Source organism: Papaver somniferum, chromosome 9, assembly GCF_003573695.1.
Source record: "Papaver somniferum cultivar HN1 chromosome 9, ASM357369v1, whole genome shotgun sequence".
NCBI lineage: Eukaryota > Viridiplantae > Streptophyta > Magnoliopsida > Ranunculales > Papaveraceae > Papaver > Papaver somniferum.
In genome coordinates this window covers 114,517,832-114,544,589 of record NC_039366.1, presented here as the reverse complement: position 1 = coordinate 114,544,589, position 26,758 = coordinate 114,517,832, and the positions used below count along the sequence as shown (strand labels likewise).

The following is a 26,758-nucleotide window of genomic DNA, read 5'->3' as shown; positions in this document are numbered from 1 at the left end:
AGATCTCATCAACTCAAACAAAACATGGGATAATAATATACTCAGAAGATGTTTCAATGTTGATACAATCATAAAATCCAACAAATTCCAATACCAGTTGATAACAGGGATGACAAAGCTGTTTGGAATTTAACAAGTAATGGCAAATTCACGGTAAAATCTCTCTATAACAACCTTAATTCTTACGAAACAGATGGAAGAGACTGGAATAGAATCTGGAGCTTGCAAGTTTCACCTTCAATTAAGATGTTTGTATGGAAACTAGCTAACTCCATACTTCCCAACAGTATGCGGGTTGCTTCTATCCTACCTAACATAAATAAAACTTGTCAGTTGTGTAATGAACACAATGAATCGATGACACATATGTTTCTTGAATGAAATTTTGTCACTCAAGTGTGGAACCACTTAAACTTTAATATTTCATATGTTAGAGGGAATGCCATTGACTGTCATGAATGGATGAATAATTGGTTTATCAATACTGAAAAAGATGGCACTGCTATGAGTTGGGAGGATCTTTGTAGCACAATATCATAACACATTTGAAAGGCCCGATGTAACAAAGTCCTAAGTAAGAAGGACCAAAATAGTTGGAAAACTGCCATAACCATTGTGAAGTATATAAATTCTTATTTATCGATCAACAACAGGGATTACAATATCATTCAAAGTCTGTACTATGATCCACTTATAGACCAGAATCTTCATATAACCAAACTGACAACTTGGCACTATCCTGGTTTCATGAGATATAAAATAAACATAGCTTTATCAATGATAACTGATGTCTGTGACTCTGCAGTAGCACTAACTCTAGTGGATGATACAGGCACTTGCAAGGAAGCCAGAGGAGAATCGTCGGGATGGAACTCCAAGGAACTTCTTGAACTAAATGGAGCGGAATCAGCCTTCCAGTGGGCAACAGAACTAAGTGGCCACAATATTGAATTTCAATGTGACTCGGAACCAACTTTGCTGTTGCTGATTGGAATGTACGCTAAAACCAGAGCAAATAGATTCAAAGACAGTTCTTTTTTTGGAAGCCAGTACAACAAACTTCTAAATTTTAAAGCTACTTCTTTTATTTTAATTAACAGACCAAACAATGCATTGACCGCAAATCTAGCTGTTTATTGTAACAAATCTATCACTTTGGATAGATGGAAAAATGATGAACTTAGACAACTGATGAATCAACTCGATATATGAGAGGATTTAGTCAGAAATCTAAACTCAAACTAGTCTTTTGTTGAGGCTGTTTTCCTTTTTTTCGTATAAAAAAAAATACACATAGGACCTGATTTATGTGACCTAGCTAACACAACCAACCTTCTGCAAAAACATTAAAAAGCTCAAAGGATTTCGCAATCAATTAGATTTGGATTGTGTTCACGGGGTCCATCATCAACAATTTATAACTAGTTAGGTTTACATCAATGGACTAGTAAGTTTCTTCCTCGGCACACATTTTCACATCTCGTTTCACTTAACTTCTCATCTGAAACACTAGTAGACTAGACACTGAGATACTCCTATACTAGATAGATTAGCCAGTCCCTACACGATCCTACATATTTCGCCGCCATTATCATCATCACCAACTGCAACAATCCAAAACACACAACATTTTACCTGTTTCATTGCTTTTTTAATGGTGAAAATCAAAACATAAGATCATTTTTTACATTGCTAGATAGAACCCTTTTTTGATAATGGCAGCAGCATTAGAGTGTTGGTCAGGTAGGAATAGTACAGATGAAGATATGGCAGAACAACAAGTTTTGATGAAAACCCATGATAGATCAGAAGGTAATTTATCAAATGATTCAAGTTTTGCTTATGAGAAATTGGATCTTTCTACCAGTACGACTTCATCTTCATTGATGCAGAAAAAGTTGCAGAAGATCAGTAGAAATGTATCAGAAGCTATTACAAATCTTAAAAACTCATTGAATCTTGATTCAATTAGTGATTTACCTAAGGTTAGGATTCAAAGTAGTAGGAAACTTATGTGGGGTAGTGTTATTAGAAATCTTACACAGCTATATCCTGGTAGTCAGCTTCCTGAGAAACTTGTTACCAATGTTCGAAAGCATTATGATTCATTACCAGTCAGGTTAGTAAGAAATGAAAAACAAAAATCTGTTTAGTTCATTTTTATTTTCCATTTTGTCAATTTTTCTGAATTTGCAAATGTTTTTTGTTGTTTGCAACAGTTATTCGCTAGCTGGTTTCGAAATGGAAGATGTATTTCTTCACATTAGATTGATAGAGCAGACAGCATTAGATGAAAATACTCCTGCAATTTATATTCAAGATGTTACTGATGATGGAACTCATGGATCTGTTTTTAAGCTTACATTTGCTTGTAATTCGTTGATATCATGGCCGGCGATGTCGGGCACATTAGACAGTTCTTCCATTTGCTGTAAAAAGATTCAGATCTTTGAGAAAAAGGGTTTTACATTAGGGATTATTCTTGTTCTGGTTGAAGCTGGCCAAGAGAAATCATTCAAAATGCGTATCGAAAATGCACTTAAATCTGCTTTGAAAAAGCCGAAGCCGCTGAAACTCCCATTTGGTCTATGTGGGCGTCAACAGGAGAACAATAGGGGCCAAGAAGTTGCTGAAATGAGTGATGTCTGTGAGCAGCAAGAAAATGAAAATGCGGTGGAGAATGCAAACACAAGAACTCAGCTACAGACTCCTTTGACGGATTTGTCTGTCACTGTTTGTGTTGATGAATGGCAAACAATAAGTTCGGGTCAGGATGAGATCGGGAAATGGCTACTGAATTCTGATCAAATTGAGTTTTTGGATCAGATTGGACCTAATTTATTTAAAGGGGTTTGTAAGGGGAAAAGGGTGATGATTGAGAAGCTGAAAGGGTGCGGAAAAGGGAGTCCTTATGAGTTTGAGGTTCGAAAAGATTTATTAGAGCTTATGAGCTTTGGGCATAAGAATATTTTACAGTTCTATGGGGTTTCCGTTGAAGAGAATCATGGGTTATGTGTAGTGACAAAAATGATGGAAGGTGGAACACTCCATGAGCTAATACAGAAGAAAAAGAAGCTTAATCTAAAGGACATAATCAAAATAGCATCTGATGTTGCTGCTGGGATCAAGTTTATGAATGACCATGGCATTCCTTATAGAGACCTCAACACGCAGAGAATACTGTTAGATAGGCAGGGAAATACTCGAGTTGGGAACATGGATATTATCAGAGTATGCAAGAACAATGGCGAGGCAACGGATTATGAAACCGATGGTTACCAATGGCTAGCTCCCGAGGTTAGTCCATTGGCACTTTAATATCAACTTCATTTGTAGTAGTGTTACTTTACATGCTAGACCTTATGGTCATTTAGAACACATAAGTGAAGTAAAATTTGCTCAACACACTGTTTCGACCTGATGAATCTTATTGTTGGTCATGGCAATAATATGGTTCATGGCCTATCAATCCAATAGGTAACGTAGGAACACCTCCACAGTGAATCAAATAGATGGCTGAGAAGTAGAGCATGTATATCCCACTATAAAGTAGAAGACAGACATAGGGGAGAGACGAGGGCTCACTCACGATTAGTATCATCTGATGTCCCTCTTAGTTCATCTTTCAATAATTCCTAAATTGTACTCCTTCCGTTACTTTTTAATAGGTCAGTTTCTTTTTTTGAGAAAATTAAGGAAATTAAGAGAACTAATTATTGAAAGTGGTCCTCTAGACACTTGTCAATAAAAGAAGTGAAGTGAAATAGTCCCCATGACACTTGTCAACCAAAGAAATAAGTGAAATGGTCCACATAACACTTGTCATCAAAAGAAGTTAAAAGAAAAGTGGTCCCAGAAAATTAAAGTAACATTTGACTTTCCCAATTAGGAAACTGACCTATTTTTTTGAAATATTTTGTTATAGAAACTGACCTATTAAAAAGTAACAGAGGGAGTAGTATCTAGCTAGGTTGCCTAATGGCTACTCTGTCCATAGAATTATATGGAGTAAAATTTATATGAGAAACAATTTTTGTGGGCATAGCGTAGGTGTTTGCTATTACTTAGGAAGAAAATTGAGATATGGATCACTCTAGTTACATGTAGTAATGCCCAGAACTAAAGGATACATTAAAGCTCTTGAGCAAAATATAAAATACAGCATGTGTTGGTGACCTTAATCAAAAGATGGGAATGGAAAGAAAGAAATTTTTTCAGTGTATTGGTTTAGATGTTTTTGATAACTGAAGTCCTCAATGTGTTTGAGCTAACATAATATATCAGCATTTAGATACAACTCAGAATAATCATGTTCAACTTCGAACCCCAGATTGCTTTTGTCCAAGCACGCCTATGTGTTTCATTTAACAAACTAGGGATGAGACTTCAACTCGACTAGAAATTATTCCGTGAATGCAAACCCACTTTACCTGTTGCCTTTTAATCGTTTAATTAGCTTCTTATATGTAAAAAGAGTTCCACTGCGCAAAGCTGCAAGTCTTAATGGGTTTGCCAATTCTAGGTCCGTCGTACTATTTTAGTGTCATCAACCTTGTTGTAATCTGCTATTGGTAGTAACTGGGTTTGTTAACTTCTCACTGGTTGGTGCAGATCATTGCAGGTGATCCAGAGAGTGTAACAGAAACATGGATGAGCAACGTGTATAGTTTTGGAATGGTAGTGTGGGAAATGGTTACAGGGGAAGCAGCATATTCTGCATATTCACCAGTTCAAGCTGCAGTCGGAATTGCTGCGTGTGGGCTAAGACCAGATATCCCTAAGGATTGCCCACATATTTTGAGATCGTTAATGGTCAAATGCTGGAACAATTGCCCCTCAAAGCGACCTCCATTCTCCGAAATTCTCAGATTATTATTACGCTCAAACAACAGCAGTAGGTGACTTTACAACAAAGAACAGCATCAGAAGTGAACAGTGAACTGCACTTGAACCAAAGAAGTCCTTGTATAAATAGAAGTAAAAGAATGCCGCTACTTGATTACATTCATGTACGTGGCAAACATGTAGTAACCCTGAGTTGCAAAGTTTCTTGTATGCAGTGAGTCAAGAATATGTTCACTTTGTAATGTTTTAGAAAAGAAATTAGATATCTAATATATCGAAAATGCTCAAAAACCACTTCCATGGACCATGCCTATTGTTTGCCAATATGTTTTGGATGTCTACTTTCAATGGTTTTTGGTACACTAACTGAAGGGAGATCTTATGTTGAGTTTGAGGAGCAAACAAAGGAAAAACCATGATTTTGGGTAGCTTCAATCTTCCCTTCTTCAGCAGACAGGAGGAAGATTAGGAAATGGTGCATGGTTAGGTTAGGGGATTAGGTAAAACTACTTGATTCCCGGGGAGACATTGGCAATACAAAACAATTGAGAGTACAATGCTCACTTTGAGCAAGCTGTTGAGGACATGATTAGAGTATATTTTATAACATACTATAAGTACATCACCAAGATCATGATAAGTGGTGGACTAATGATTCCTAACATGTACTTAATTAATTAATTAAAATGTTATCAAAAGCAAGTTGATTTAAAACTCGAATCTAAAACCCCAAGCAGACCTTATGGGTTCAAACATATAGAAGCCCCACAAAATGGATCCTCCACCCTCAACTCCACACTTTCATAAAATGATATTATTAGGCCCGAAAAATCAAATTATCTTTAGATCAGGCCCATAATTAATTATTCCGAACTTTAATAATGGCAACATTGCCCTTTAGTATTTATACAAGGGAATCCCAGAAACTTCTTTTCATTTCTCTATTCTCTTTCTCTTTCATCTTTATCTCTCTATGTTGTAGAATAATGGTTTCTAGGGTTCCTGAGATTCATTTTCGACTGCATCAAATCTTCTTCGTCTTCATCAAATCTTCGACTGCAACAACAACGATTGATTGCATCTTCTCCTTTTATGCCTCTGTAGTTTCATTTATGTCAAAGATCGATTGAATCTGATCAAAAGATAGATCTTACGGAAGATGCAGATGATTTGTTTAGTCTGATAATTAACCAAAGAAATCGAAGAAATACATCAGGAAAAACGAATTGAAAGGTAAGTTAATCTTCCTTTAAAGCTTTCATTAATCGATTTCGAGTTGAAATCAAATTTCTCGTGGTTTGATTTTAATGATTTTGAAAAAAAAAATGAAAATTAATCTCGATTTCATTATCTGATCCTTAATTAGAGTTTAGATCCTTAATCATGGGAAAGATGAGCATGATTTTGCGTATAAGTATCATCTTCTCTTAAGGATTTTAGGGTTTTCAGAACCTATATCTTCATTTTTTTTAATTAACCTATCCTAATTGAAATCGAAGCATAGATCTACAATTTTCTACTCACTCTGGTTGTTTTGATTTAGATTTTTTGAAAAAACTTGAACAAAAAATCCATATCTATTCGTCGTAAATCTTAATTTGTAGCTACGATCTAAAATAATGTTTTGAGATTCAGTATCAAAGAATCATTGTCTCTGTTACCCATAGATTTGATTTGATTTTTCATCCACTCATATGAACTGGTCTGGTGATGTTGGTGGTGAAGGTAGGGGTTCTTTAGGAGGATGAGGAGGCACTGGTGATATCAGAATTGATAAATTGAATGAGAACTGCTTCATTGGTTAGTTTGTTTATCCAAGTGGCTATAGATGAAACAACAGTAAACACTCTTGAATCACAAAAGAGTTTGATTGCTCAATTGTTGTACTTTTCTGAGAAATTAGAAAGCTCTGATTCATCCTTATCACCAGGCTCATATGTGTTGACATATATGAAAGAAAGCAGTGCTGAGAAGTAGAAGTCAACTGATAAAGATGATTATAGGTACTTCATTTCAGATGCCATGCTGCCAATGTTTTGCTCTTGAGGTAAATTTTTTGGTTGTTTCTCACTGGTTGTGTCTTAGTTATTTGGTTGTTAGGTACTTCATTTTCCGATGTCATGCTGCAAATGTTTTGGTTACTCTGCAAATGTTGGAAGTATGTTTAATCTGTTTTTTTACGTGGTCCTAGGTCTGTTTTGGTTACTCTGCAAATTTTGGTCATCATTGTAACTAATTTTGTTGTTTGATATACAAAGGTGTCCTCGTTAAGCATTTGATTCTCTGAAATTTAAGTATAATTTGTACAACTGGCCCAATTTGATAAATTTCATCTAACATGCTTATCTGTTATATTTATGTAGCTGCTCTGAGATAGGAGATCACAGATGAAACAAATTAAGGGACACGATGCTCCAAATCTATCTCTACCGATCCAATTCATCTCAGTATCTATTCTCCCAATGGTAAGATGGCTTTAAAAAACACCGAAGTGTAACTGCGGCTTACACATGCCATATGCATGTGTAACTTCCTATTACATATGCTTATGACATATTTAACTGCGAATTACACATGATATATGAATGTGTAACTGCCGATTACATGTAGTACAGTTTTCTTGTGTATGAACTTTTACCAGGTTTCCCACTTCACAGTGTAAGGCTTTTTTACCAGCATAGTATTGGTAGACTATGGATGTGTAACTAGTAGTTACACATGCTAATTAGATGTGTAACTTCTAGTTACACAAGCTAAATTGATGTGTATATATTAGTTACACATGCAAAATAGATGTGTAACTATGCTAATTTGATGGGATATGCATATGTAACCTAATATGAAACTTCTATCCGTTATTAGTTGATTGAAATAGTTTCAATCGACATATTACTTTAACATTGCTGCTGCAATTGAAGCTGCAGAATGAACTTGGTGGTGATATTAGATGTATGCTTAGGTTGCAGTTACAAAGTTCAGGTGCAATCTAGTAAGGCAGCAGGATGAGCAGCATTTCGGACATCACCATGCAAAGCAATCTGTTGAGAAGCTGGATACTGAGATACTCATAGTACGTATGCAAGAAGTATATTGTTATTGTGTAAAAATATAACTTTCTAATACACTTGTTGATATTACCTTATTAATGTGTAAAAATATCAACAAGAAGGTGTCCATTCTGCTCATCAAAGGCTCTTGAGGTTTGTATTCCCTCTCTAATACACTTGGTTAGAGCATTAAATTCATTTATTGCTGTTGAAGCTTGATTTTTGTGTAACTCACAATTACACATATATTTCCATATTTCGAACTATTACGGGTGCATGTGTAACTCCAAGTTACACATGACATATGCATGTGTAACTCAAAGTATGCAAACTAATTGGGTATGCAGCTACTAGTTACACATGCCAATTGGATGTGTAACTGCGATGTATACATGCCAATTGGATGTGTAACTGCTAGTTACATATTCTAATTGGTAACGGATTTTGAAGTTTGACCGCCTCCATATGCCTTCGTTATATACTTTTTGTAGTTAATTGAATGCTAGTTACATATGCTTGAGTTATACTGCCAATTACTTGTAGTACAGTTTGCTTGTGTATGAACTTTTTCCAGTTTTTTAGCTGTTTTTACTTCTTTTAAAATGCTTGCTCACATCCCCAAAATGGAATCAGGTGCTCTGGCTCATGTTCGGTTCATTGCTGTTTCAGCTACTATTCCAAACATGGAGGACCTCAGTAAGCTATTGCATTCAATGATAATAATTTGATGATTGTTCATTTGCAATTTGATGATTTCTGTCATTGTTTTCTAAATTCTACAGGGTAATGGCTTATGGTTCCACTTCAATGACTTAAAAGGTACCGTATTATGATGGATACAATCTCTTGTGTGCTTAATTATCCAGACCTTGAAAAGTTTTTTTTTTCTTGTTAACTTTTACCCCACATATTTAGAGAAAAAATGAGACTTGTAAAGCTGACCACCAGATTATTCAGTATAGGCTTTATGTTTTCTGCACTGAATCAAGATTTTTATTTGTTTCCCCTTGTTTTTGTGCAGGTGACGCTCCAGCAAAAAACGATTTCTTGTTTGAACGGGTAATTGCTGAATTCCATCATATATTTCAATATTTCGAACTATTACGGGTGGATGTGTAACTCACAATTACACATACCATATGCATATGTAACTCCAAGTTACACATGCCATATGCATGTGTAACTCCCAATTACACATGCGTTTTGTAGTATACCAGCTTCCAAGGCTGTCAAAGCTGGAGCATCAACCATTAAGAAGAAGGCTAAGAACATCTGCACATCAGTCACATTTCACAGGCCAAAGACATTGCAGAAGGCAAGGAATCCCAAGTACCCATGTATTAATGCACTACCAAGGAACAAGCTTGACCATTACCAGATCCTGAAATACCCACTCACCACCGAGTCCGTAATGAAGAAGATTGAAGACAACAACAAGAAGAAAACAAGGATGCTTTCAAGAAGATGTACAACATCCAAACAGATAAAGTGAACACCGTTATCAAGTAAGCCTTCCTGATTACTTATGACTAGCTACTTCTTTTTCTTGAAAGGTAGTATATGGATATAGGTCTGGAATGGTTTCACTTAACTTATACATCTGTTTAACTACACATTACACAAGCCATATGCATGACAGTTTGCACGTTTAACTAACATTGGCAGACCATGGATGTGTAACTAGTAGTTACACATGCTAATTAAATATGTAACTTCTAGGTACACAAGCCAAATGAATGTGTATCTACTAGTTACACATGCAAATTAGATGTGTAACTTATAGTTACACATCTAATTTGATGGGATATGCATATGTAACCTAATGATGAAACTTCTATCTGTTATAGTGGTTATATTTATGAAATTGAGGAAAGAACATCAAGTCCTAGTAGTAGGGAGTAGTAGTGGATGCAGATTAGACTAATTAGATGCAGGTTATACTTATAGTTACACATGCTAATTAGATGTGTAACTTCTAGTTACACATGATGATTGTATGTGTAACTTATGCTAATATGCATGTGTAACTATTGTTTACATATGACATATGCATGTGTAACTACTGATTACACATGCATTTTGTTTTCATGGGTTCATATCTATACCCTGCTGAATCAGTTGTGTGATCATTTTTTGTGATATTAATGTGCTAGCACAAGGTTCTCAGGTGTTTGTATTATTCTGCCAGTATAATTACTGTCTGAAGCTTTACTTTCTGTTGCTTAAAATGTCCGTCGTCATCGATAATATGAAAATGGCTTAGGTACATCTAGACTAGCGTTGTAAAACGTCTTTCTGTTAATACAGTGTTAACAACGTCTTTCTGCTGAAGCAGTCGTATCTTAATTAAGAGCTTCTCATTCACTTGCAAGGTTAACTGTATTATTTATGACTGGTAATTGCTTGATAGTCACCTCTCGTTTTTGCTAGTGTTATTCATTTAGAGATGGATTTGCTGATTTTATGTTGACATATCCAAGTCTGATGCATGTGTAACTCCTAATTACATAATTCAGATGCATGTGTATATGCAAGTTACACATGCTAATTAGATGTGTAACTTTTACTTACACATACTGATTTTGGGTACACATACCAATATGCATATGTAACTCCTAGTTACACTAGTCATATGCATGTATAACTTCTAGCTACACTAGCCAGATGAATGTGTATCTCCTAGTTACACATGTTATATGCATGTGTAACTCTCAGTTACACAATTCAGATGCATATGTAACCGCTAGCTACACTAGTCAAATGCTTGTGAAACTGAAATATACATTGTTTTATGTACTGTTCATTTTAATCGTATAAATACTGATTGCTTGTTGTTATATTTCAGGTTTTAGATAACTTCATAAAAGATAATTGCTTAAACGTGGTAATGGTCTCGCTGGAACTGGAGTTGACGCTGAATACACAAGTCAGATGCATGTGTAACTCTCAGTTACACTAGATAGACACATATGTAACTCTCAATTACACTAAACAGATGTGTGTGTAACTTCTAGTTACACATGCTAAGAAATTATTGTAAATGAATATTAAAGTAATAACTGTATTTTTTTTTTGTGTGTGTGTTTTTTTTGATGTCTATTTTTTTTTGCATATATATACAAGTGTAACTTTGCATTACACATATCATAAGGATGTGTAACTTCTGGTTACACATGCCATATGCATGTGTAACTTCTGTTTACACCTTCGCACTGTATTTTAATAATTTCGGGCCTAGATTTAATAATCTTGGGCCTAGATTTAAATTTTATTTAATTATAGGCTTGACAATATGCATAAGGGTATCAAAGTCTTTTAAAAACTCGGGGCCTAGATTTAAACTTTTTTTAATTAAGGGCCTCATATTATGGGTTATCCGTGGGTTGGGCCTGAGCCTAAGTTCCCCTTTGGAATTTGTAGTTAGTGTGTCGCCGAAGCCAAGAAAAGACCCGTCAGTGCCCTCCTCGCGAAGTTTTTAACCGGTCCAGTCCAACTTTCTCTCACAAGTCACAATACTACTGCTACCACCTCCTCATTCTTCTCTCTACTTACTTAAAAAGAGAGAGAGAGATGAGAAGCTCCGGGAAGAAAACAAAGAGCATTCACTAGACCGACATCAGAAAGATCAAAATCTGAAACTCTATCCCTAAAATTCACAGTATAAAGCTTCATCAACTTCCTTACAAAGATTCAACTCTTCTTCCTTCGGTTTAGTCTTACATTCCAGAAAGTTCTACACGGTGAGTTCATTGATCTGGTCAAAAATCAACTTCTAGATTCTTCTTCCGCTGGTTTTAGACTGTTAGTACATTCTAGGGTTTTGATTTTGTAGGTTTAATTTGTTTCTTTGCTTCTTCTTCTTCTTCTTCAACCAAACCCTTTTTTTGTTTTTTCATCTCTATTTTTATTTTTTATTACTGTATTTTTTTTTCTTTATTATTTATTTTTAATATATATATTTTTTTTTTTTTAATATATGTGAATAGTATATTGCATATGCTTCCTTGTAAGAGAGCAGCTGTTGGAGGAGAATCAGTACTAGTAGGAGGAGGAGAAAAAGAAGAGAACAACAACCCTAACAGTTCGATTACAGCTCTTATTAAGAAATCTAGAAACTCTGCGGGTGGTGACGACGAGAACCAAACTAGGGTTTCTGCGATGGCTTTAGGTGATGGAAATTCGCATGAAATTGATGAGGATTTGCATAGTAGACAGCTTGCTGTTTATGGACGGGAAACTATGCGGAGACTTTTTGCTTCTAACATCCTTGTCTCTGGGATGCAAGGTCTCGGTGCAGAAATTGGTGAGTTTACTACTCTATCACTAGGTCTTGTTGAGTTTGATTCAGAATTTTGTAGTTAGGGTTTCAGTCTGACATATGTAGCTATTTAATTTGTCTGGTAGATCTTGTTACTGTTTTACCCTAGCTGGTTCTGAGATAATTCTGTGTAAATTTATACTTGGATCCTTAATTATGCTGTGTAAATTTGCCCTAGGGATCTGATCTAGCTGTTTAAAATTTTGATTGGTTGAGTGTTGTGGTTCTTATGGAGGTTTTTGATCATTGATACAGTGATACATCAGCTTTTAGGCGTTTTTCGTTGATGAATAGAAATGTATTGTGTTCTTGATTTGGTTGTAAGCTGTTAGTAACATATTTGTTAACCGTGTATAGAGAATTGCTTTGTTACGTCTATATGCTTTTGATGTTAATAAGTGGTAAAAGCTTGTAGGCTGCTTTGCTCTGTAGTGGTGCTGTTTTTCTCTCTCTCTGTTGAAAGCTTATAGTGGTTCTTGCATCTTGTAGCAAAAAATCTTATCCTTGCTGGTGTCAAATCTGTGACATTGCACGATGAGGGAAATGTTGAACTATGGGACTTGTCCAGCAACTTTATTTTCTCAGAGGATGATGTTGGAAAGAATCGTGCAGTTGCTTCTGTAACGAAGCTTCAAGAACTGAATAATGCTGTTTTAATTTCTGCTCTATCAACCCCTTTGACTACGGATCAACTCTCTAATTTCCAGGTACTTGTTGTTCTCTTCTCTGGATTTCTAGCTTCCTATTAATATGTCCATGAATTTCCATTGTTTTGCTAACTCCTGCACTTTCCTACTAAATGTTACAAAATAAGTTAATGTGAAGCTGGCACACTCAGTATTTAAGTGACAGATTTTCTGTCATTAGATTGCCGAATATATTTATATTGCAAATTTTGGATAGGATACTTGACATCCTGATATTGGGAAATTGTATGAGATTGCCGAATATATTTATATTGCAAATTCTGGATAGGATACTTGACATCCTGATATTGGGACATTGTATGTGATACAAGCTATGTTTCTGATGTTAGATAGTTTTTTCTTACTTCTCCTTCACGTGAAATGGCGGGTCTCTAAAAATGAATGTAATATATTCACATAATTGGTTTATTTTGTTGTTGTTGGTTCATGGGTGATGATTTGGACCTTTTTGGTGGTGCAGGCTGTAGTATTTACTGATGTCAATTTAGAGAAAGCCTTTGAATTCGATGAATTTTGCCGTAGTCAAGAACCCCCAATTGCCTTCATCAAAACCGAAGTCAGAGGGCTTTTTGGTAGTGTTTTTTGTGACTTTGGCCCTAATTTTACTGTTCTTGATGTCGACGGCGAGGAACCACATACTGGTATAATTGTGTCAATAAGCAATGACAACCCAGCACTTGTATCATGTGTTGACGATGAACGCCTTGAGTTCCAAGATGGGGATCTTGTGCTGTTTTCTGAAGTTCAAGGCATGCCGGAACTGAACGATGGAAAGCCGAGAAAGGTTAAGAACACCAGGCCATACTCTTTCAATCTCGACGAGGACACTACAAATTATGGCGCATATGCTAGAGGTGGTATTGTCACTCAGGTGAAACAACCCAAGCTGTTAAACTTCAAGTCTTTAAGGGAGGCACTCAAGGATCCCGGTGACTTCCTTCTGAGTGATTTCTCAAAGTTCGATCGTCCACCTTTGTTGCACTTAGCCTTTCAAGCACTGGATAAATTCACAACTGAATTGCAACGCTTCCCTGTTGCTGGATCTGAGGAAGATGCAGATAAATTAATCTCTGTCGCTATTGCTATTAATGAGGCTTCAGAAGATGCAAGACTCGAGGAGGTTGATAAGAAAATTTTGCGACACTTTGCATTTGGTGCTAGGGCCGTTCTTAATCCAATGGCTGCCATGTTTGGTGGTATTGTTGGACAGGAGGTAATGAAGGCCTGCTCTGGGAAGTTCCATCCTCTTTATCAGGTAAGAGAAATACGTGTTACTATTTTTATCTAAGTCGATGTAAGTCCCAATCTTATCAGGCTAGGACAAAAAAAAGTTCCCTAAGAATGGAATTTTGCAAGTGTCCACTAGTGGAGCTCATTAATTTGTGCCTGTTGAGCACACTTGCTGCGCCATGTGATGCTTTTTTTCTACATTACACCATTTGCAGTTTGTGTGGAAGTGAAAAATTTGTAGCAAATGCTGTTGTTAAGTTATAAAACGTAGGAATATGAGTTCCTAAGATTATTCTTTTTTTTATGTCGGGGCCTTCAGCTAAGCTAGTTTTCCAGAATGGTATTTGAGTTTCCTTGGTGAGCTATATGCTGACGTGTTGCTTGTTTTTGTGTCAGTTCTTTTATTTCGACTCATTGGAATCTCTCCCTACTGAACCTCTGGACGCTAGCGATTTGAAGCCTCAGAATTCTCGGTACGATGCTCAGATTTCGGTGTTTGGATCCAAGATCCAGAAGAAACTTGAGGACGCTAAAGTGTTTATGGTAGGATCTGGAGCCCTTGGGTGCGAGTTCTTGAAAAATCTAGCTCTCATGGGAGTTTGTTGCAATCAGCAAGGAAAGCTGACCATTACTGATGATGATGTCATTGAGAAAAGTAATCTCAGCCGTCAATTCCTCTTTCGTGATTGGAACATTGGGCAAGGAAAATCTACTGTTGCCGCTTCAGCTGCCAGTTCTATCAACCCAAGTCTTCATGTTGAAGCTCTGCAAAATCGTGCGAGCCCCGAGACAGAGAATGTGTTCAATGATGCATTTTGGGAGAATCTTGATGTTGTCATTAATGCGCTTGATAATGTTAATGCTCGAATGTACATGGATCAAAGGTGCTTATATTTCCAGAAGCCACTTTTGGAGTCTGGAACTCTTGGTGCCAAATGCAATACACAAATGGTTATCCCTCACTTGACAGAGAACTATGGTGCATCAAGAGATCCACCTGAGAAGCAAGCTCCCATGTGTACTGTTCACTCCTTCCCGCATAACATTGATCATTGCCTTACATGGGCACGATCCGAATTTGAGGGCTTACTGGAGAAAACTCCTGCTGAAGCAAATGCATACCTATCTAATCGGAGTGAATACAACGCTGCCATGAAGACTGCAGGTGATGCCCAGGCAAGAGATAATCTGGAGCGTGTTATTGAGTGCCTTGACAGCGAGAGATGTGAATCATTCCAAGACTGCATCACCTGGGCCCGGTTAAAGTACTGACTCTTAGATGCTAATCTGTCCCTCTTCCTTGGCTTAGTACACTGTATAATTGTCTAATCATTGACCCTTCAATTTTTTATCCAAACAGGTTTGGAGATTACTTTGCTAATCGTGTAAAGCAGTTGACTTTTACCTTTCCCGAGGACTCCGCAACTAGCTCAGGGGCACCGTTCTGGTCAGCTCCAAAGCGTTTTCCCCGACCACTTGAGTTCTCAGTCGATGACCCAGGTCACATTAACTTCGTCATGGCAGGTGCCATATTGCGAGCCGAGACATTTGGCATCCCACTTCCTGACTGGGCTAAGAACCCTAACAAATTGGCTGATGCTGTTAGCAAAGTGATTGTCCCAGATTTCCAGCCCAAACAAGGGGTAAAGATTGTCACAGATGAGAAAGCCACAAATGTTTCTGCTGCTTCTGTAGATGACGATGCAGTCATCAATGATCTGATTTTGAGGCTGGAGAATTGCTTTACTAAGCTGCCTCCTGGTTTCAAGATGAATCCGATACAATTTGAGAAGGTTAGTTCTTTTCCAAGGTGCAGGGAAACATGTGTACTTACTCTTGTTTGATCTTATCACAGTGTTCACGTATTATTTTGCGCCTTTGAATTCTCTAAGTTTTCCGCCTTACGTGTTTTTTTTTTGTAGGATGATGACACAAATTACCACATGGACATGATAGCTGGCCTTGCTAATATGAGGGCGAGGAACTACAGCATCCCGGAAGTCGACAAGCTCAAGGCCAAATTCATTGCTGGGAGAATCATCCCTGCCATCGCAACCGCCACTGCTATGGCAACAGGTCTTGTCTGCCTGGAGTTATACAAGGTGATAGACGGGGGACACAAGTTGGAGGACTATCGGAACACTTTCGCTAACCTAGCACTTCCACTATTCTCCATTGCTGAGCCAGTTCCACCAAAGACTTTCAAGCATAGGGATATGTCCTGGACTGTGTGGGACCGATGGATTATAAGGAACAACCCAACATTGAAGGAGCTGTTGCAATGGATGGAAGACAAAGGATTAAATGCGTACAGTATCTCATGTGGGACTTGCTTACTTTACAACAGTATGTTTTCAAGGCACAGGGATAGGATGGATCGCACGGTGGTGGATTTGGCGACGGAAGTGGCCAGGTTGGAAATTCCTCCATACCGGAACCATGTGGATGTGGTGGTGGCATGCGACGATGATGAAGACAATGACGTTGACATCCCCCAGGTTTCTGTTTACTTTCGCTAAACACTGGTTCCATTTGCACCTAGTCTATCAGTACTCTGTTTGATGTTTACGGTGAATCAGTTTTTGTCTAAAGTTCCATAGCACCATCCCGCATAGGGGATGCGTGTTTTACACTTACATTTCTACATAAATTGTTATTAAAAAGCCAACACCGATCGCACGATGTCTAATCGGCGTATGTGCTTTCTTTTGCCACATATTCTCACTTTTGCTTAAAAGAATTCTTGGTTTCATTCATGAAAGAGTTGATTTACAGTTGACACTGTACTTGGAAGTTTTTTTGTATCCCTTGAAGATTGCATAGTTTTTTATGGCTGGCCCTATAGGCTGTTTTGGACCCAGCTGCCCAGATAAGGGGTTTTAGTGTTGTTGATTAATACGCTAATGAAGCTGACAAGGTTTGCGAGTAGTTCCTGGTGAATTAATGAGTAGGCTGATTATACCCCCAGAAAACACTAACAAAACCGTTAAGAAGCAAACTGCAATTTAATCCTTTAGGTATAAGAAATTAAAAAAAATCCTTAGATAAGCCTATAATTTGTTATAATAAAAAGATCTATCATGGAACTGAAAACCATATCATTTATTATTATTATTTTTTTATTTAAGACAACAGCCTTCAAAAAAGGCTAATGGTTTGCCTCAGCTACTGTCATAGGCAAACAGGGAAGAGAGGACCAGTAAATATTTAGAATTGTTTGTTTTGCCCACAGTACATGTTACAAGTTCTAGGTTAAAAAGTAAAGATACATCCGATTAAAGAAGAAGCAAAAAACTGAATATCTTTCAAAATTGTATCAGTCTTTGGGGTACCATCAAACCTTACAGAAAAAATTGGTTGATAAGGTCTTTTGCATCATTTTTGCTCCACTGCCTTTTTTAGTGCTGCTAAGATAGTTCTAGCTTCGGCCTCTTCCGCAGATTTCACATCAAAAACCATAAATGCACAAAAAGAAACTTTATAAGAAAAGTCCCGCATCACATAACCTACCCATTAGCTATTGTAATGTCATCATAAGCTCCGTTTGTATTGCATTTTATCCATCCAAAAGTTGGGGCATCCAAGAATCACTATAAGTAATGGCACACCTAGGGGGAGTCTGAGGTTTAGTCCTAACATAGCCTTGGCTCTATTAATGACATTAGCATGAGTTTCTTTTAGATTTCCAAAAACAAGGCTATTTCTATTGTTCCGTAAAGGCCACAAAATAACAACAAATATACAATGCATATCATCAGGAATTTTAGAAAGTGGGTCAATCAACCAGATTTTCAGCCAATCAACAAGAGTTTTATCAATGAAAGCATTAGTATTAACACAAAAGGAAGCCAGAAACCAAACATGACTAGCAAAAGGACAAAGGATCAAAGCATGCATAATAGTTTCACTAGGGTTAGAACATCTACTACAATCAACATAACTCATAGGCATTCTAGTATGCAAAACAGTTCTAGCCGGCTAAGCATTCCTAGCAGCTTTCCAAATAAAGAGTTGAATACGAAGAGGAACCCGAAGTTTCCAAATGCACTTCCAAAGTTTACTACAAGCGGAGGGCCTAAGCCCCCTGAGTCCCAAGTAGGCAGATTTAGAGGAAAATTTGTCATTCTTTGAAATCTCCCAAGCCCTCATGTCCTATCAGGAGTATACAACTGGATTAAGGAAAATGGCAATGATCTTCTGAACAGAAGCATCATCGAGTATTTAATATACCAATATTCCAAGTTCTAGTATCAACATCAATAAAATATGAGACTTTAACACTAGGGTCAACATGAACCATATTATGTTGAACTCTTGGTAATATTCACAAAATTTATTTATTTTGAAGATTGTTGTACATCATTGATTGATCATAACCTAGAAATCGTTGCGAATATCGTTCATACACGAATAGTGGGGTAGTAGAAAACAATTTTGAATCATTTCTATCGCATTCGGTTATTATTTCCATCGACTTGATTCATATTCATATTCGTTGTCATTTCCGTCAAAGATAGGCTTACCAAACTTGCATAGAAGTCTTTAACTAGAGCTCAAATTGAATCTCTTTCCCTTAATCACACATGATTTATACCTGCTTGTCCATATTTATTAATTTTTATAATAAGAAAACCACACAAATTCTCGTTCAAAAATAAAGAAATATATCATGCGAAAGGTTTCCATAACTTATGTTTTTGATAACAAAAGGTTCTTGTTGTGGTAATAACTGAGGCATTTCATCAAGCACCTATTAGCTCCTTCCGTCCACCATGGCACTATCAACACAAAAACGTAACTTTGTATGTTTTCATAAGAGAGATGTGAATTTGGGTAGAGTTTGATAAACAAGAACTCTAGCGAGCAATTAAGAAGATAATGAACAGAATGTTTAGTGTGTTTCTGTTTCTCAGAAAGAAGACATCGGTGAATTATCAGGGTATAACAAAATAAATGTTTTGGTGGGTTAGGAAAAATAGTTGAGATGGTATATAGATAAAGGGTACCATTAAAGTATCTCCAATGCAAGGGGTCAAGGTCACCATATGTGGAGGTCTTATCTGCACCTTTTTACTTGTGGGTCATTGCTAAATAACAAAAGATGATGAATGTAAATTTTTTTAGCTAAAGTTCATCTCCAATCTCCAAGGTTTTATCTAACACTTTTTATTTAAATTTAGAGACAAAAAAATGATGTGGACTTAAGACCCAAGGTCATGAAGAAAGTCTAATCTAGCCTTCCCCCTTTACCCCCACTTAGCCATGTCATCTTTTTTTATGACTTTCACCCTTGCATTGGAGAATAAAATTTGGTGGAAAAGGTCTTAAATCCAATGTGTCATGCAATTTTAAGACCTTTACCCATTGCGTTGGAGATGGTCTTAGTGTTTTCTCAATATGGATACCAATCCCAAGGTAGGAGATTCTTAGATTTGGAAAGCATTCTGGAAGGCATAAGCAATAAATTCAAGACTTTAGTAGATGGAGTGTTGGAAATGGCAAAAGAGTCAACATTTGGGAAGATATCTGGAATCCCGACAACAATATTTTTCTGGCGAAGCATGATAACTTCCCTAACAACCTCCTTTTAGTGGAATATCTTCTTTTGGATAATGAGGAGTGGAACATTTCCAAAATAAACCTCAGGTTCACTCCTGCTGAAACTAAGGATATCATTGACACTCCCCTTCATCCTAGTGAAGATAATCAAATTCAGTGGAAGTTGAAAAACATGGGAAACTTCTCTCTAAAATCCCTTTACGGAGCTAAGATTGATCAGATTTATGGAGCTGACACCCAACCAACGTAGTGGAGGCTACTTGGAAAATGCACATTGCTCTTGCTACACAAATCTTTCTCTGGAAATGTGCTCTCACAAATACAAAGACCACTAACATATTGCATGACATTCATCATATTTTCAAGTTGTACAATAGCGGGGAGGAAACTACGACTCACTTATTCATGAGTTTCCCTAATGTCGCTTCTGGTTGGCATCATCTTTATGGTCCAAATCATGGTGAATTTGACTCAAACTCAAATTTGTTGGAGAAAAATGAGTTTTAACTAAAATGTTTTTGGTCTTAGAGTGGTTTGATCTTAGTACCTAAGGGTTCTATGGATACTCACTCATTTTCTTTGAGTGAATGAATCTCTTTAGTCACACATTGGGCATACAAGAGAAGGATGTCCACTGTATAACCATTCTCTTATGGATATATTGATAAACGAGGATGCTACGGGTGGGGAAAACAATACATGCCCCAACCCATGAATATGCGCTTATACCATGCACCAAGTCCTATGTTTACTCGGATTTATTTTTGCGAGTTTTTCTTTAGGAAACAATTTCCAAAATTAATTTCTCTAAGTGTTTTATTTATGGAAGAATTCCGTTTCCGTTTTTAATTGTTTTACAAGAAAGAACAAAAATTTGATTTTATAAGAAAACCTAAATCTAACTTGATTTTCAAGCAATCATCTCCTATAAATACAACTCAGAATTTTTTTTACACAATATAAGCAACTACTTTCTAGTCTTCTTTTAATCAACTTCTTTCTTTGTTTTGCGCGGCGCGTTCACTTCCAATCCTAGTTGCTAAGTTCAAGAGTGGGTAACTTGCGTTGTGCTAACTCAAGTTATATCAGGCAGTGTTATCCTTGATACATCTTCATCGTGAGGGGTTTAGCATTGCCCAACCAACAAACTAATGTGTTAAGGACAACTTATTGAACCTGTGATTCTGCCCTCTGTTAGAGCATTGCTCGGTCGAAAAACTCACAAGTGTTACTATCTCAAGCTTGTTGTCAAATTTAGTTGTCAAAATTATATCTTGAATTCTAGTCCACAATTAGTTAAGTCTCGGACTAAGATAGAAATGTAGTTGAGAAATAATGGATCACAGCAGTCATGATTGCGTTCTACCGTTTGAAGGCGAAGATCAACTGAAGCTTTTGGAGAACTTCATCAACAAAAGGTAAGTGAAGACTGAACCACCTATATCTCAAGTTATATTCACTTTTCTACCATTTTAGACGACGTCGCATAACTAATTAGACTATTATGCATATATAAGAACTTTGAGTCAAGTTTATCTTGATTATTAGTTCTCGAAATATAATGACTAAGCTTAATGAACATTTATTCACAGTTTATGAATTTCGATTAAGGACAATTTATTGTTCAGAATCAAAATCATGATTCAAGTTAATCATTCGGAAATAGCCTGGAACAGTGTTATGTGTCATTGATGTTATTCGGGAATGTTTCAAGTCGATTTAGAGAGAAATATAGAACTACTATAGTTTCAGATACAAGACAGTGGTATCAGTCTTACAAACTGGGAAAACTGTTATAAGTCTGAACCCGTATTACATGTACTCGTACACGTAGAGAAGTAGCTATATATATATGTCGACTTACAAATTTATGGTACACATATTTTTATGTATATCATATGAAAATCTGTTTCAATCGTGAACCAGACCGGTACGCATTCTCATATGCAAACCATTTTTGAACTGTGGTTACGGAACCGAGATTAGTTTCCAAACCTGTACGCAAACTGAAACAGTTCTGTGTTCATGAACTCGGTTGTGTTTCCAAACCGGTACGCAAACTTAAAAAGTTCTGTTAACTTCAGAACTCGGTTTGGTTAAATGTTTACAAACCGGTACACTAACTGTGACTGAAACGATTCACAAACGGAAATGACATTTGTACCTTGTACACCTACTAACCATGTCGATTATATTTTCAATTGCGTTTAAATTATTTCTATGAGATAATTAACATTTGATTAGTTCTATAAAACACTAGACTTATTTGATCACATGTTTGTGGCTCAGAGTTAATGTCTTATGTATTCATGAAAATGAATATTAAGATTTTAAGTTCAAACCGACTAGTTTCGGCTAATCATGTTGAACATAGTCTTTTTACACGTTTCGGTTACGGTTTCACCTAACCAGAGTGTATATCTTGTTTATGTGAATCAGATTCAAAGATTCATCCAACGGTGGATATTGTTTGCTTGGTTCCAAAGCTATCTTAGCTTAAACCTAAAGCAACCTATGCTTTGAATGAATATAAAAGGGGAAATCCAAGCAACTGGGATATTTGAATCCCGACATTACTTTTTGGTGTGTCCTAGTTGTATCTAGAGTCGTCATCTTCCTAACCCTTTTAGGGTCTAGCGACTACAAAGTCTTCGTAGGGATTCGTGAAACCAGGTCCAGATATCTTTCCTTGATAACTCAAGTATCCTGATCTTGATCGATTGTCGAGTTTTTCACTTGATCAAGATTGATAGAAATCATCAAAGTTCTCTTCATCTCAAACTTGTTGATTCCACGTGTTTTATACTTGTGAGGTGAAGAATAATAATCTAGGCTGCACTTCGGGTTGCATAAGTTTGGATTTTGAGGTTAGCTAGACTTTGTGTATTGCTATCAATTTCCACACCTTTGATCAAAATATTTGATTGAAAAGGAAATCATATATATAGGCTTAATCCGTGGAGGCAAATTTGATTTAAAGTCTTCAATTGAGTTGAAGCAACTCTTAGTTGGTGTGACGTCACCTAAGGGAATCAATTGCGTGGAGTCCTGCTGGGATTCAATAGGCGTAAGGAGCGCGACTGTACCTTAATCGGTGGGATACCTTTTAGGGATTAACTACATTACAGTCCGAATTTAATTGGTATTAGGCTAGTGTCTGTAGCGTCTTAATACACTTTGGTGTTCAATTTGGACTAGGTCCCAGGGTCTTTCTGCATTTGCGGTTTCCTCGTTAACAAAACTTCTGATGTCTGTGTTATTTCCTTTTACGCATTATATTGTTTATCTTTATAATTGAAATATCACAGGTCGTGCGCTGATCAATCATAGTAGAGACATCCTACCTAGTTTGTTGGATACGACTTGATTGATTCTTGGACATTGGTCTTTGGCACTATCCAAGTTATCTCTTTGTGGTTAGGTTCACGGATTTGATTCTGTAAACGTTCTAATCGCGCGCGAGAGAGATATAACTCTAAGATATTATTCCTTGATTGAGTTTACCTCTCAGAGTTGTATTGAGTTTGTCCATACAGATTTCCTAAGAAAAAAGTGTTGGTGTATTTTGGTACCCCCGCGTTTTCACCCTCGTCAAGTTGTTTCAGAGAGTTGTTTTGGTTCAGTTCTTTACATGTTATTTATGATATATGTAAGGTGATGTTCATTATTGCAAGATTCCAACAAAATTTCCTGGACTGGTTCACATCCTGGTTTGATACAAATAACAATACTGCTTACAGTAATAACATAGATGCTACTGCATGCCGGTTCATTTGGAAAGCTTGGTATGCCAATATTTTTAATCACACTGCGCTAAATGCCAAACATACTATTGAGAAAATTAAACGCCAACTATGCTCTCATAAAAAAATACACCATTTGCAAGATCACATCCTCAACAGTGTCTTCTTCTCCGTTGAGGAGGATACTGATATCCAAATACCTCCTCCTACTATTCCAAGAGGAAACTTTGGAATTGTGAGAAGAATTTATACTTTACAATACCCCGAATCTCAAAAAATTTACGTTGCTCCAACAATTATATATTTTGCAGGAAATATCATTGGGAATTTGGGACTAGAGTACATCCAGGACACAATGGAGAATGGGTAGCAACATGATTAGCTGATCTAGCTTTCATATGAACCAAAAAAATGCAGCACACCAACGTTGAAATCCAAGTCGAAAAGATTCTTGTCCGCTTCACAATGCTCTACCAATATGTTGTCCAAGGAGGATTCACCTCAGCTACCATGAAAGAAGTAGAAGAAAAACTGGTGTGGAGGAAGGAAACAACATCATCTCTTAAAACTATTCATAGACTTCATAACTTAAAAACTTTTGAATTAGCTATTGCTTGTACGAATGCTAATCAAGGGAGTAGTGACACTCCTCACGCCGCTAGCTCTATCACTAGTATGTGTTCTCCTAAGTTTTCTTAAAAAAACAAAAAACTCAATTTGCAACAGCCTCTTGTCTTGCGGTTTTGCCTTCAACTGCATAAGCAAATGGTTTTTGGGCCTACGTAAACGGTTGGGCAAGGAAACCGCATCGGAAGAGCTGGCTCCTTGTGAGGAAAATTGTGCAATGCCTCCAAAACCCGTAGGAAAAAAAAATTAATCTAGCTTATTGGCACCTAATAGTTTTAAGGTTTGCTAGTTAATGTCACTGCTTTAATAAAGAATTGTTTCACATGGCGATCAAGATATTCAAAAGGCTGGAGTATTCCCTCTATAATAATGTCAATCTTCCGCACGAGAACTGCTAACAGCTAATTGCCTTTCGCTGTCTGTAACCACTACGTGATCTCGATGATCTCTGTAATTTTTCATGGTAATCCATGATTAGGATGTGCATCGTATCCGTGAATCAAGTATATGGAAACCACAGTGCTCAAGTTTTCTCTATGAAGGACCATTTTTTAACTTTTAACCACGTGTTAACTGAGTAAATGTGAGACCAAACTGGCATAGTAAAAAGATGGTCTTTTTCATCGTCTCCCTTTTTCTTTTACTTTATAAAGCTACCTTATACAAATTATTTGGGAAATATATTTACCTATGGCTTTGCACCGTGTTAGCCTCTAAATTTCACATTATCAACAAATGCACTGATCTAAATGGCACACAGTCTTGGTCACATTGGTCAGGAGATCTTAGCTATCGCTTCTGTGTGCTGATAGAACACATGAACAGAATTAATTAAACTGCCAAACTAGCTTAAGTGAGGATAAGAACCTCCCTGCACACATGTCAATTTTCTAATTTCTATCTATTGGTGGCATTTATCATACCTAATGTAACCCCAACCCCGCGTTCAAATTTCAAACCCTGTGTACTTTGAACAGTGCATAAAGATTGGTCATACACATTTAATGGGAAGTTTCTTATAATGAGATCATTAACTTCTTGCAAACTGAAACTTTTATAACAACAATACTAGTCGATGATGACTGGATTTGAATCTTAGTAGTTATCAACATTATAATCGATGATGCATCAATTTAAGATTATAGTTGGGTTTCCAAATCTTGCATTCCTCAAATGCCATGACATTCGAATATTCCAAGTTACCCCTTTGGTGTTTATTTTTCTGTCTCATCAATTTAAGATTAATAGTTACGTGGTAACGTGGAATCAAAACTAATCGCAATTTACAAGTAGTTCTAACCTCTTAACATATATTGATTTAAGCGATTTAGGTAATCGGAAACCTTACAGAAATTGTTCAAGATTATAAAACAGTCATTCATATTGTAGTATCTCCACCAATTCTTACCTATCAAGTTTATCCCTTCAGGTCTAAAAACAATTTCAGAAAACCTTCCCTCTCGCAGAGGAAAGTACCAAACAAACAGGGCCAAATTGATTTTGAAAACAAAATCAGAATGTGTCATGACATCGCAATTTACAAGTAGTTCGGTTTCCGTAAATGTTCTATTTATCAAACAAATCCAATTATAACCAAGGTACTGCATTCAAATATTTTATGCAATCACATCATTCAGTCATTAGAACATTTTTTTACATTTTGTTTTTTGTAATTTCGATCATCACATATATACAATTAGGGCTACACAAAACCGACTCAATCCACCAACCCAACCCACATCCGCCTGAAATTACCCGCACCCGACCCAACCCATTTAAGAGCGGGTCGATTATGGGCCACAACATCAAAACCCATCGTATGGTGGGTCGACTGTGGGTGACAACTTTCCTCACCCGACCCAACCCACCCACCCACCTAAATATTTCTAAATTAATGCTAATCCTTAGATTACCTATCCTAGATTAACCACATCCATTGAAGTGATAATATATAATGCCTAAACCTAATCATCGGTAGCTTCTCTTCACTGAAGAGTCTTCAATCAGTTCCCTTCAACGGCAGTCTTAGAGGCTCAGTTTATTTTTTCATTTTCTCTTCGCTTTGTAAATCAAATCACAGCATCACCAGCAACAATCAATCAACATCGTCACCAGTAAACCAACAACCAAAGGTGAGACTAGGAATCATTGTAATTTGTAAATACTAATTAGGGTTTTGTTTCCTAAGATTGATTTTGGGTTGGCTTATTTCAATTGGGTTCTTAATGTAATGTTCATTGTATTTTATGGTGGGTAACCCACCACCCACCCGATCCAACCCACCGTAATGTGGGTCGGGTGAAAACCGACCCATTGTAATGTTGGGTTGGTTGCGGGTGACAACTTCTGTTACCCACCATCAGTGAGTTGGGTGACGACTGACGGGTGAGGCCAAACCCGACCCAACCCGACCCATGTGCAGCCCTATATACAATAATAAAACACATGAAACCGATGTTAGAACGGACTGGTTTTTAGAATAAATTTTTGTTTCTCGATTAATTAGTAAAGTTTAGTTATCGACGGGTATAAGTTATCAGTACAATTTTTCGATCATCAATAAATAAATAACAAGCATTTGTTTAATTAAATGAATAGATTAAATACTGTTTATATTCTCAAATGACCAGTTGTGAACTTGTGATACTGCCGGATCACAAAATGCTCGAGGCAATTCCCCCC

General features: G+C 36.8%; 2 protein-coding genes across 3 annotated transcripts; both read left to right on the top strand.

Annotated features, from left to right (window-relative positions):
• Positions 1-1,715: 1,715 nt before the first annotated feature.
• Positions 1,716-5,140, top strand: LOC113309487 (serine/threonine-protein kinase STY17-like). The gene is made up of 3 exons (XM_026557907.1): positions 1,716-2,119; positions 2,220-3,297; positions 4,612-5,140. Exons 1-3 carry the CDS (start codon positions 1,716-1,718, stop codon positions 4,900-4,902), a joined length of 1,773 nt encoding a protein of 590 aa, XP_026413692.1. The 3' UTR covers positions 4,903-5,140.
• A 6,253-nt stretch (positions 5,141-11,393) lies between these two features.
• Positions 11,394-16,933, top strand: LOC113310918 (ubiquitin-activating enzyme E1 1-like). 2 transcript variants are annotated; one of them, XM_026559736.1, is made up of 7 exons: positions 11,394-11,632; positions 11,911-12,195; positions 12,700-12,917; positions 13,378-14,172; positions 14,544-15,412; positions 15,508-15,940; positions 16,070-16,933. In XM_026559736.1, the coding sequence occupies exons 2-7, from the start codon at positions 12,051-12,053 to the stop codon at positions 16,664-16,666; spliced, it is 3,057 nt and encodes a 1,018-aa protein (XP_026415521.1). In that variant the 5' UTR covers positions 11,394-11,632; positions 11,911-12,050; the 3' UTR covers positions 16,667-16,933. The 2 variants fall into 2 exon arrangements, with proteins under 2 accessions (XP_026415521.1, XP_026415519.1); XM_026559734.1 differs by having other exon boundaries at positions 11,879-12,195.
• Positions 16,934-26,758: the final 9,825 nt, after the last annotated feature.

What these genes read in the sequence shown, in the direction of transcription:
- LOC113309487 (XM_026557907.1), top strand. Translation starts at nt 1,716, where the DNA reads ATGGCAGCAGCATTAGAGTGTTGGTCAGGTAGGAATAGTACAGATGAA. An exon ending in TATGATTCATTACCAGTCAG is followed by an intron (nt 2,120 to 2,219) that starts GTTAGTAAGAAA and finishes TGTTTGCAACAG; the next exon opens with TTATTCGCTAGCTGGTTTCG. An exon ending in ACCAATGGCTAGCTCCCGAG is followed by an intron (nt 3,298 to 4,611) that starts GTTAGTCCATTG and finishes TGGTTGGTGCAG; the next exon opens with ATCATTGCAGGTGATCCAGA.
- LOC113310918 (XM_026559734.1), top strand. Translation starts at nt 11,889, where the DNA reads ATGCTTCCTTGTAAGAGAGCAGCTGTTGGAGGAGAATCAGTACTAGTA. An exon ending in AGGTCTCGGTGCAGAAATTG is followed by an intron (nt 12,196 to 12,699) that starts GTGAGTTTACTA and finishes TGCATCTTGTAG; the next exon opens with CAAAAAATCTTATCCTTGCT. An exon ending in ATCAACTCTCTAATTTCCAG is followed by an intron (nt 12,918 to 13,377) that starts GTACTTGTTGTT and finishes TTGGTGGTGCAG; the next exon opens with GCTGTAGTATTTACTGATGT.